At 39.5% G+C, this 12314-nt stretch overlaps 1 protein-coding gene across 1 annotated transcript; it reads left to right on the top strand.

The window, feature by feature from the left end:
• The first annotated feature begins 3638 nt into the window (after positions 1 to 3638).
• On the top strand, positions 3639 to 11628 carry tlr18 (toll-like receptor 18). The gene is made up of 6 exons (XM_076988366.1): positions 3639 to 3760; positions 5141 to 6128; positions 6244 to 7420; positions 7859 to 8395; positions 11151 to 11309; positions 11388 to 11628. Exons 1-6 carry the CDS (start codon positions 3646 to 3648, stop codon positions 11535 to 11537), a joined length of 3126 nt encoding a protein of 1041 aa, XP_076844481.1. The 5' UTR covers positions 3639 to 3645; the 3' UTR covers positions 11538 to 11628.
• The last annotated feature ends 686 nt before the right edge of the window (positions 11629 to 12314 follow it).

The following is a 12314-nucleotide window of genomic DNA, read 5'->3' as shown; positions in this document are numbered from 1 at the left end:
GTGGCATGGTTTGGATGCTCATGTGAAGATCCAGGCAGGTCAGCAGCAGCACTGCTGGAGGGCTCTTCTGCGTTTGGCCTGTCTGTTAGCATTGATGGGGCATGATCTTCATGTGGGAACATGTCCCTGTTGAATGGGAATACGTCCATCACTCTGAAACCTGATGTGATGTTTCTGGATGTCATTGCAAACATGAATGTTTGATTTACTAGTTCTGGGACGTGATCAAACATTACGGTTCTACCATGATTACTGCACATCCATCCATGTAGTAGTAGGTTGTATTAGGTTTTCATTGAGTAATGGAGTAATGGGTTTGTCTAAAGGTTGCCAGTGGTTTAGGTGTGAGGTGACAGATTGAGCATAACAACACCATTTTCTTTAGCAGTTGTCACCACCTTCAGTGAGATGTGAGATTCGTGGTTGTCCAGAATGACCAGGAATGGTGGAGCAGTTGGTTTGGATGAAGTTCTCCATGAAGATGATGAAGATGATGTAAATGATTAAGAATGTCACATAGCTGTAGTGATATAATGTAAGAATACAATGTACAATTACCACTAAACAATATGAAATAAAAAATTAAAATATTCGTAAGTGGCACGCATCATCCAGCTCTTTTGAGCTATCATCCTGCTAGCTGTATAGACTCATAGTGTAGCTTCTCAAAGCAATTAAACATGTGTGAAATATTTCCAAACTTGTTTATATCCTATAACTGTTCAGACACAACAATGAAATAACCTTGAACATAGAAATTTTACTTGGAAAGACAAAAAGTTTTTTTTTTTTTTTACTTAAATGTGTTTACCACCAAAACTCTCTTCTTTGCAGGATGAGTAAAATGACTCACTCTTCCAAAATAAGTGGTCACATGACCAATTTCTTCTATGGTTCCCTAGTAACGGGGTGGCACCACTTCCCCAATAGCACGAATCACCCCACTCTACGGATTAGCCCTAAATAAATCCCCCTCTTCTCAAGGAATATGTCCGCCTCACGCTCTCTCCATGGTATAATTCTTCTTCTTGGTCTCCTGTTGAAAGATAGCATTGCTCTCCTGATGCAAATGCAACATCTAAAATCAAATCACCTGCATAACAATTAAAAACTTGCCAGTTCTCATTTTACTTCCTTCCTTTAACTGAACAATGAGTGCACCATGTATAAAGGATGGATATGTTTCATTTAAAATCTGATGTGCTGGAGAATTAAAACAAGACAATAAAAATATTATTTGCACTCAAGACACACACTACATATGGGGAAGATCTGGATAAAAGAGAATGATATTTACTCTGGTTTCCTAATCTAGAGCAAATATGGGTTTCAAAGATATTAACCATATAACCCTATAACCTCCCTTGAGTGTTTTCTGTACACACGCTGAAGCATTGTCATTCCATACTCAAGTTCCATTCTCAAAAGTGTTTTAGTCAAATTTCACTGAAGTAAGAAAATATGAACATTAGTCATCTGGAGAAAATGCCGAAAAACTTTGGTCAAAGTCCAATCAACCCAAGACAAAATAAGGTGCCTGATATTGATCTATCACCATGACTATATGTACAGAACTGATTAGGCTAAATCCATAATCCAGCTCATGTTTGCTGCTTCACTGAAATCGTGTCATGAGTTTACCAAGAAATTATCTGAACAGGTATAAACCAGGTTAAAAACTGAAAGAGACTATAGTAAGTACAATCTTACTATACAGCCTATGGAGACTATAGTAAGTACAAAAGCACTTGTCACCATAATAACAGAAATTGGTTAGACAAGTGTTTGTGTAATACTGTTTGTGTGAATTTCAATTTAATTTGAACTTTATCAAAAGCAAAGCATTCACAGCCCATAGTTAACTGAGAGCTAAAAAATTAGTATTTTAATATGAATTACAAAATCATGAGTGCAAAGTAAATGGCTATTCCTCAAAACTATTATTATAAATCTTGTGGTTTTAAAAAACAAACAAAAAAAACAGTTATTAAAACTTTATTTAATTACATATAACTGAGTAATCGTATCCTAAGCAGTAAGCCACCTCTGGCTAAACTTTAATAAATCGGGGATCCTGAGTGTTACCAAGACTACGGCACAGAGTTTGCGCAACCCAGCCCAGCCTCCTTCTGCAATAAAGACTAAACTAGCGTTTAAAATCACTCCACTCGACTGGCACCGACCAGAACCACACGGTACGATTGAAGTGATGTTCAAAACTGCGCAGAAAATCGCAAAAAAACTACAAGAAATAGTTAATTTTGTGATTGTTAATGTTGGTTGCCAGTGTGATGTTCTTTAACGCACATTCCACTCTCATAGTGGAAGATCGTGAAGGCCGGGATGTCGCGATCTGACAAACAGCAAAAACTCTACACGAGTGTATGAGTAAATACAATCTGGCAAACTAAACTATAACTCACGAGAAAGCTTTAAGTTCTTTCTCAACATGCTACGACGCTGGCAAATGGATAATCTCAAAGTTTAATCTCAGGTAAGGAAGCAGTCTCGTTTTCTAAATGATGAGAATGTATTGTCCGACTCTGATGTTGTTCAGGTAGTCGTGTGTCGTTCAACTGGTGATTTCTTGAGATTCTGATTAACGCACTATATATATATATATATATATATATATATATATATATATATATATATATATATATATATATATATATATATATATCTCTTGTTTACAAAAGCATTATCACTGCCTCAACTCTTTGTGAAATAAAATGAAAAAAGTCTGTCCTGAAATCTGTCCTGTTTATTTTTTTTTCATTAAACATAGCTTTTCCCAAAGCATTCCTCAAATAGTTCCTCCAACTGTTTAAACAGACAGAGCATGTGCTGAAATGCTATGAAAGAAACTAGTGTTTTAAACCTAAGGGTGGTTTGTTCACTATGACCGCTAGATGTTTATTTAAAACCCATCGTGATAAACCTGTTTCTCTAGGATGGATATTTGGGAACTGGTTGTTTGTTGGTTAATGGCCAACCAGAGTTATTCAGATTTACAGGTAGAAGGAACTAGTTCCTTGATGGTCACTTGGTTCCTCTTTCTTATAGTCGAGAAAGATACTGCCAAGAAATTGTTGTGAAATAAGGCCCTTGCAAGCTTAGTCTTAACTGATATGGTGGTGGGAGAAGCACATAAATCTTTCACTTCTGCAAAAGTAGAAACTGAGTAATAAACTACTTTAACTAATTAAAGTGAAGCAAAATGCAAGAAAAAAAATATATTACAGTGCTTGAACTCAAATGTACTTCAATATAAAAAAAAAAGTTGGGCAGTCATTGCCTGGTGGTTAGGGAACTGGTCTTGTGACCGCAGGGTTGTGGGTTCAGTTCCCAGACCTGAGGCCATGACTGAGGTGCCCTTGAGCAAGGCACCTAACCCCAACTGCTCCCCGGGCGCCGGGCTAGGGCTGCCCACCGCTCTGGGCACGTGTGATCCACAGCCCCCTAGAATAATCACTAGTGTGTGTTTGTGTGTGCGTGTGTGTGTTCTAACTGCACAAATGGGTTAAAAACGGAGGACAAATTTCGATTGCGGTGTAAAAATCACAATTGACAAAAATATGGCACATTAAATATAGCTGAGTCTCCCAAGGAGGGTTAGTTCCTGTTTGAGCCTCAGTTCTTCCAATGAGACTTTCTTTTATTCTGCCCAGGGAGGTTTTTTTTTTGCCTCTGTTGCCTCTAGTTGGATCATTAGGTATCAGGACTCGCACATTTCTAAACTGCTTTGTGACAACACATGGTAAGAAGTGCTGCATAAATAAATTTGACTTTTAAGTAGAACTCACACGTATTGGATAATGGATTCAAGTAATGCTTCCACAGTACTATGGGTGATTTCGCTAGTGAGGTTGTTCTGTGAGACATTTTCTGTGCACACAGCTGTAAATGATTGGACGTAATTGTTAAATAACTAGTAGTTTTCCTTTCAGTTTACCTTAAATGTTCTCATGCACACTTAATGAACGCCATAAAGAACAAATTAGACAAATGTCGTGGAGTTCAAAGTACAATCCATTTTATTTGTGGTAGAATAAATGCTCAAGAAGTCTATAAAAATATATAATAACCAAGCAATGAACGATTGCTATTGCTTAAAAAGAGTACTTGTATACAATAATGAAATACTTTTTTTTAATGTTCCACTTTTTTAATGTTATTAAAATGTTTAATGTTATTTAATGTTTAATGTTTTAATGTTATCATTTAATTCCTATTCCTTCTGAAGAGCTTTAACACTAGACAAGTAGGTTATGATGACATCATGTTTTGCATGTAATGATAAACAGATGAATCATTTGGGCAGGGAATATTACATAAAGTGCCATGGAGACGCTTAGACAGTGCAGACATCGTGTCCAAGCAGAGCCTAAGAAACTCTTCTAACTTTCTGTTACATCTGTGTAATCTGTATAGGACAGATTTGTGGTGGACAGGTTTTCAGAATTCTTAATGCTAAATTGTGCAGAATCCTGACTGCAGCCTTGAACATCTACACCCTAAGGAACTTCATTTCAAACTCCTGTGATCCTGTGATTTGAGGCTTTTAGTAGCCCTTTAAAAGCTTTTAGGACTTATGAATTTAATTTTCTCTCAATAAGGAAATAAAATGTTTTTATGAGAGGCTGTGAAGCAGTACAAGTCATTTCTTATTCTGTATGGTCACACTATAAACTGTAATTAACTTACTAATATCACAATAAATAATTATTACTTCTTCTCTTGAAAGGTAATACTTGGAAGCCCAATATCATTGTACCTTTTTGAAGTCTAGATTACATTACCAGGAACATATGGGAAGGATAATTTATTGAACACATTTAAGGTATTCATAGATTCTTGATGCTCATAGGACCATTCAGTCATTCAAAGAGGTTTTCTGCATTATTATGCAAGTTGCAGTCATGTGAATTAAAAAATTTTAAGAATTTTGAGGAAGTGAAATCCACAATTCATGACTGGAGAAAAAACTGAGAACTGAGAGAGAGAGAAAAAAAGAAAAGTTGTTATCATGAACAGTTAAGTTATAGTTAGTAACTTAATGTTTTAAATACAATATAGACACTTATATGTACAGGATAACTACACAAATAACCCTAAATATTTTTATTTACCTCTACAGAGATCCAGCTGGCTGGTGTGAAAATGTTTGCCTTGCTGAGGCTTGTGTTTGGTATCCAAGCCACCCTCTTCATCTTACCACCCTGCTCACCTGAACGGTCTTGTCTGATATCTACTGACCAGCGTACAGCACAATGCCAAGGTCTGCATCTGGAGAAGGTCCCTGTAGGACACCTGCCTGCTTCTCTGGAACAGGTGGACCTTTCCTACAACTTCATACAGGTCGTCCAAAACACAGATTTTGTTGGGCTGCCACTCCTACGGGTGCTGTTGCTTCAGTACAACAATATATCTGTGATTGAGCATGAAGCTTTTCAGGGAAATCTACTTCTGGAAGACTTGAACATCTTCAACAACTCATTGACTGCTATCCCATCAAAAGCCCTTTCATCACTCAGAAGGCTGAAACGTTTGGACATGTCTAATAATCTCTACACTGTGACAGCTTTGGGTGATGTGTTTTCCAACTTTAGGGATCTAAAAGTATTATCCATAGGTGGTCCCTTGGTCCGTTTTTTGAAAAATGGGGATCTTGATGTGTTGCAGAACTTGTCTCTGGAGATGTTTGCCATTAAAACTGGTTCTAGTCTGGGTGTTTATGAGCAAGGTTACCTGAAGAACATCAAAACAAAAAACATGTGGTTTGATGTGGCAGTAGATAACCGAACACATGCACTCCCTATGATCTTAAAAGACCTTGCAAACAAAACATTTCAAGTTCTTCGCTTCAGGAACATCTTTGAGTTCAAGTATTACTCTGGCAAGGAGGACATTTTTTATGGCCTGCAGTATATTAATTCCCAGCAGCTGGTCTTTTATCGTGGTAAATTCAACGAAGAACTTCTGAGAATGGCACTGGTTAATTTACAAAAAAGTCCTATTAAAGTACTGCAACTCTTGTTCATCGATTTTGCGCGCTCACAAACATTTGTGGATAGTGATCAGGGATCCAGTGTGACAAATCTAGCGCTGGACATGATGGTTCTCTCGTAAGTATCACAGTTATGTGCCTAATATGAATAGAGCCACTTCTTATCTTGACAGGCTAATTAATACATTGTCAATATCTGATCTCTCTCTCTCAACTGTGTATGCGTTTAACAGGGACATCAGCAACCCCGACATCCTTCGCTTCGACTGGCGATTCACGTGGTTCAACAAGATCCGTCACCTCCGCATACACAACGTGAACTTCAACAGCGTTCCCTGTGACGCATGGAGGGAGATGGGTGGGGTTGAAATTCTTGATATCTCCAACAACCAGCTGAAGAACAGCCACCTGTTCAACCACCAGTGTGACTACAGTGAAAGGCTGCCTTCTCTTCACACCTTCAACCTCAGCTATAATCAGCTGACCAGTCTCAGTTTCTTTGCCTCTCTTGCCGGCGAGTTCAAACGGCTGCAAACGATCGATATTAGTCACAACAAACTAGGCACAGAGGGAAACAAAATCTGCTATTGGAAACAAAACATCACTAAGGTCATTGCTAACCACAACAATATGGTTATTGACAGCTTCCAATGTCTCCCAGTTACTGTATGGTACCTTGATCTCTCTTCCTGTAATCTGGACCAGTTAGACATGAACTACTTTAAGAAGGCTATCAATCTGACGGAGCTCCATCTCAGCAATAACAAGATTAAATTCATTCCTTCTGGTTGGAAAAGCTATAAGTTGAAGTCACTGTCACTAGATGGAAACTCCTTTGGAATTATTAGCATGAGTTCTTTCAAAGGAATGCCAGGTCTAGAGCAGCTACGGGCTGGTAACAACCCGTACCACTGCACCTGTGAGCTGCACGCCTTCATACAAGAGACTACAGTCCAGGGCAAAGTCAGTATCACAGACTGGCCAGAGAACTACATGTGTTACCATCCAGAAAACCTGCTTAATACAATGATATCTCACTATTTTCCTGGTCGAGTGGCTTGTGATGTCAGACTCATCGTCGTGATCTCTGTGATCACCACTGCGGCCATCCTCCTGTTTGTCATGTTATTGTGCTACGTCCTTAATGTGCCCTGGTACACTAAAGCTACATATCAAATCATCAGAGCCAAGTATAGGGCCCACAAAGAAGGAAGCACTCTGTCTGTGGACTACGGCTTTCATGCCTTCATTTCTTACAGCCACTCAGATGCAGAGTGGGTAAGGGAGCAGCTGCTGTCACATCTAGAAAACTCCCAACCCCCCTACCGAATTTGCATCCATGAAAGAGACTTCATGCCAGGAAAATGGATCATCGATAACATAATTCAAAACATTGAAAACAGTCGTAAGGTATGTGTAATAAAATTCATGTAAAATTGAGAATGAAAACTAACTACTAATTACTCAATGGCACAGATAGAACGCCAAATACTGTGTGACAGGCTGAAGGTAGCCACCCGACCCAGGATTTGAACCCAGGCCTGAAAGGAGCTTAACGGGAGATCTGACCACTGGACCAAAGAGCCAGCTCAAGCCCCGTGTAGCTCTCTCCTCCCTCTTTGGTCCGGTGGTCAGATTTCCTGTTTATGTCCTTTCAGACCACAGTCAGCCCAAATGACCACGGTCCCGTAGGAGTATGTCTGTGTCAAGTGTCACAGAATTTGCGTAGGAGTATATCTGTGTCAAGTGTTTGCACACTTTTGCAGTGCAAACTTTTGCAAATGCCAGATCACATATGCTTTCTTTGCCAGTTTGCACAACATCTAACATCTTGTTCTTTTTTTAAAGGTTATTTTTGTCCTGTCACGGCACTTTGTGAACAGTGAGTGGTGTAACTATGAGCTCTACTTTGCCCAACAACGAGCCATCGGCAAGACCTTCAGCGATGTCATTCTGGTGGTGAAGGAACCAATTGATCCAAACACTCTACCCAGCAAGTACTGTAAACTCAAAAAGATGCTGAGCACCAAAACGTATCTGGAGTGGCCTCAACATCCCAAGCAACAGGCCTTCTTCTGGGCCCAACTGAAGAGTGTTCTTGGCAAACCACATCTCGTGCGAAAGTTCTCGGGCTCCAAGCGGAGCCGCATATCCAGAGGGAGTGATGGGTCCATGGTTGAGCTGCCTCAGGAGAACCAGAGGCCCATGGTTGAGCTGCCCCAGGAGAATCAGAGGCCCATGGTTGAGCTGCCCCAGGAGAACCAGAGGCCCATGGTTGAGCTGCCCCAGGAGAACCAGAGGCCCATGGTTGAGCTGCCCCAGGAGAACCAGAGGCCCATGGTTGTAGAGCCAGTGAAGGAAGTCAGATTTCCTGCTGCAGTGCAAGTTTAACATCTTCCAGAGACCAGCTTACAGGACTGTGGTCTCAGCTCTGTGTCAGTGATACAGTTGACCTAAACTTAAGGCGCAATAGTTCCGTTCTTCATGCTGAGTGTGCACCAGAGTAAACTGTACCTTACACACAGGCTACCCTATGTCCTCGTACACCACAGAGCTGGTGAGAGTTACGTGAAGACGTGATGATTAAAGCTTAGCATTAGTCATAAGCTTTAACAGTGACAGATACTATATATATATATATATATATATATATATATATATATATATATATATATACACTAGCCTTCAATGTTGACACATTTAAAGAGGAAATAATGCTTCATCAATCCTAGCACTGGCATCCAAAACTGGCTTTGAATCAATTGTTATCAATATGAATGGCTGTGGTTTTTGCCAACACAGTTGTGAGAAAAGGATCTACATCAACGGGTCATATAACATGATCTAATCATTATTTATTCTATAACTCATTCACTTATTATTTTATTTAACAAACCACACCACAGTATTTCACAGTTCCATGCAATTATAATTACAGCCAAAAGATGTTTTGTAGTAATAGTTGTGAATATACCAATAGTAATGCTTTCTGTAGCTACTCATCAGTCCTCACAGTGGTTCACAGGTATTTTGTTTGACTGTAAAACTGTTGTATAGGTGGTTTGTTAAATAAGATTGATGACTGATAAGATTGATAAATTTTTTTAAATAATCACAGAAGGAATCAGTAAATCTCAAAGCATGTATTTCTTTTATTTATAATCAGAGTGTACCAAATCAACAAAAAAAATATTATTGAGTATTGCCAATTTAATAGCAAATGTAAAAAGCTGTTCTTTGTTGTAGTCAACAAAATGCATTTTGTGTGTGTGTGTGTGTGTGTGTGTGTGTGAGAGAGAGAGAGAGAGAGAGAGTGAGAGAGTGCCAGAGGCCAGATATGTCATATGTTTATATTTAAATTCCTGAGTATTGTGGATTATTTAATACATTTATTTTGAAATCGTCAACATCTTACATAATATGTGACTAAGAATCTTCGTTAAGAGTTATTTGTTTTCTACAGTAGATGGCACCATTTTACATTTCCCTGCATTTCTAAATGCAATTCTAAAATGCAACTGCTGAATGTTTTGCTTTGGGTGTTTTCCCACCTACAAAATACTCTACAAAAACACCCACGAAGTTTAGTGGCGATAAAAACATCACCACTAAGTGACCTTGCTGACCTGCAAATATATTATTTTATTGCAAGCAACCCTGGTGTACAGTTTTGTTCCCTTGAATCAAATGTGTCTACAGTAATTACACTTGTACGACTGCACTCATCTCTGCAGCATTATTTTGGATGCGCCCCCTGAGCAGAGAATGGGGGGGGGGGGCAGTTATACCTCTTTAAACGTTCCACTGTATATTACAGTAGCCAAACATGGAAAATCAGAAACTTGGATAAGGACTCGGGTCTTTCTAAAGTTCCTCTTCTAATGTGCAAACATGAAACACCTGAAAATGGGAAAAATGAACGAAGGCCAATTTTTCATTTATTCTACCAAATGAAAAATTAAATATATAGAATTTAGTCTAATTAAATTAGACAGAATGCGTACCGAAGTGTCAAACACATCAGTCAAGATACCTACTACTGATTTGTCTATTTGCCAGTACCCCATGTGCTTTACTAGTTAATACTAAACGTGTTATCATTTACAGCGTGGTTGTCTAATTAAAAGAATGAGAAACAGGTGTTTTCAGTAGGGTTCTCCTAAGGGACCGTCTCCTAAGTGTGATGGGATTGGGCTGGAGGAGGCGCCGCGTCCCGCGACCCAATTACGCACCTGAGCCGCCGCCATTTGGAAAGGTAGAAAGTGCAGGTAATTCGCTCAGGTGTCAACTCCTGCTCTCCCTTTCTCGGAAACATCATTCATTTGACAATTCAGGTGGGTGAAATGGTCACGCTGTAGTTTGTGAGGCGCAGAATAACGAACGATATGCACTAGAATAAAATGAGATTAATTAGTATGTTATTTAATTTGGATGTTCGGTAAGGATTTTCTTTAGAAACGCGTTTTATATGCTGGAAGTTTAGCGGTTAACAATTTGCTAGATGATCCATCCACGCAATACTGTTGTGTTGATGAAGGACGTGTTAAAGTAGTCTAGAGAGAGAGTAAAATACGACGATGGGGTAAATTTGCCAAACCTTATTTAGGCTTGACCTTTTTGTAACCTGTAACATGAAATGATGAACAGAATGAATTGTCCTTTTTAACTTGATGTAAAACGTGTATAGCATGTCCTACATGTGTATTAGGGTAGTATCATGGACCTGATTCTGGTCTCTTAGTTCATAGAATGGGAAGGTCTAGGACCTAGACTCTAGGTCATGTTTAGAAATGGCTTAATGCAGAGGCTCTTACAACCCCTTAAGCTTTGGACAAAAGGCTGTGTTAAATATTTGATGTACCCCACAGACTGTCTGGGGCCAAGCCAGATGCCAGATCTCTCTTTAAAGTGTGTAGAATCAGGCCTGAGGGAGAGCTGTTGCCGGCAAATTTTAGTAAGGGAGGCTTCATGGGAAACTGAAAATTGCTGATGTTTAAAATGCAAGTCATTATGAATTGGCTGACTGCAAGCAAAATCATAGGTTTGTTGGCACTGACATTATCCTGTGTAGCCACAGAATTACTGGAATTTAATTGAAAATGCATAATTGATGATGGTTCTTGGTTTTTGTTGTACACAGGTTATCCCTGCAGAAAACATGGTTTCACAGCTGGAAAGTGCAATGGAGGGCCTTATAAAAGTGTTCCATAAGTATTCGTCCAAAGAAGGGGATAAATACAAGCTGAGTAAAGCAGAGATGAAGAGTCTGCTCCAGGGAGAACTAAGTGGATTCTTAGCCGTGAGTATTTCCAATGGCTTCAAGTGTACGCTAACTCTGTGGAATGTGTGCGTCTGAATCGCTTGTGCACTTCTGTAGGCTAGCAAAGATCCACTGGTTGTGGAGAAGATAATGGCTGACCTGGATGAGAACAAAGATGGGGAGGTGGACTTCCAGGAGTTCGTGATTCTAGTGGCGGCCCTTACTGTGGCGTGTAACGATTTCTTCGTTGAGAGTATGAAGAGATAGTGTTCCACTTCGGGTTTTTACAGCAGCTAACTAAGTGTCTTGCTGTGATGTTTTTGAAGGAATGTTGACAATAAAATGTGTTGACAGAGTTTCTACTTTTGTCTTGTGAATGCTTGATTGTCAAACCTCTTGTTTAGTCTGCTTTATAAAGAGCCAGTTGGTTTTCCCAAATGTCCAGTGTGGTACTGGACAGAACTTGCACCTGCCTAACTTTTGCTTGGGCTTTGTCTGAACTGAGAGCAGGGGTGTATTGCCCTGCCTAAATGTGTAGCAAATAGTGCTGTCAATTCCAGGTGCCGCAATTAAAGTCCTCACCAGGATTTTGCTCAAGCTTGCTAGATTTTCTAATTAGCAATCCAAGTAAAATTAGTGGAATCAACACAATCCAGGAAGCCTGAGCAAAATCCTGGTGAGGATTTTTAATCTCTGAACCTGGAATTGACAGTACTAGTAGCAAAGCTTTTTATTTTAATTTTTTATATAATACAGTGGATCCAAGTGCCACGTTTTAAAAGCCTCTTATACTGATCTGGGGTGAGTTTCCCGAAACGTTCTTGGCGCCAAAAACTTCTTAACCTCGTACGTTTCATACGAGGTTACGAAGTACTTGGCACTAAGAACGTTTGGGGAAACCCACCCACGATCACTAATATTGCAGATGTTTTGGTGAAGACTGTTTACTGAAGTCCTGTTCAGTTGGAATTTGTCCCTTCAGTAAACTGGCCATACTTCAGTAAACTGGCCATACTTCAGTAAACTGGCCATACTTCAGTAAAC

The sequence above is a fragment of the Brachyhypopomus gauderio genome, unplaced genomic scaffold, assembly GCF_052324685.1.
Source record: "Brachyhypopomus gauderio isolate BG-103 unplaced genomic scaffold, BGAUD_0.2 sc62, whole genome shotgun sequence".
NCBI classification, from domain to species: Eukaryota; Metazoa; Chordata; class Actinopteri; order Gymnotiformes; family Hypopomidae; genus Brachyhypopomus; species Brachyhypopomus gauderio.
Note: the sequence above shows the minus strand (reverse complement) of the source record. Positions and strands in the feature narration are given on the sequence as shown.

Excerpts from the sequence above, each read along its gene's own strand:
- tlr18 (XM_076988366.1), top strand. The coding sequence starts at position 3,646 with ATGAGACTTTCTTTTATTCTGCCCAGGGAGGTTTTTTTTTTGCCTCTG. Across the intron at positions 7,421-7,858 it reads ACATTGAAAACAGTCGTAAG|GTTATTTTTGTCCTGTCACG; the intron begins GTATGTGTAATA and ends CTTTTTTTAAAG. Across the intron at positions 8,396-11,150 it reads GATTTCCTGCTGCAGTGCAA|GTTATCCCTGCAGAAAACAT; the intron begins GTTTAACATCTT and ends TGTTGTACACAG.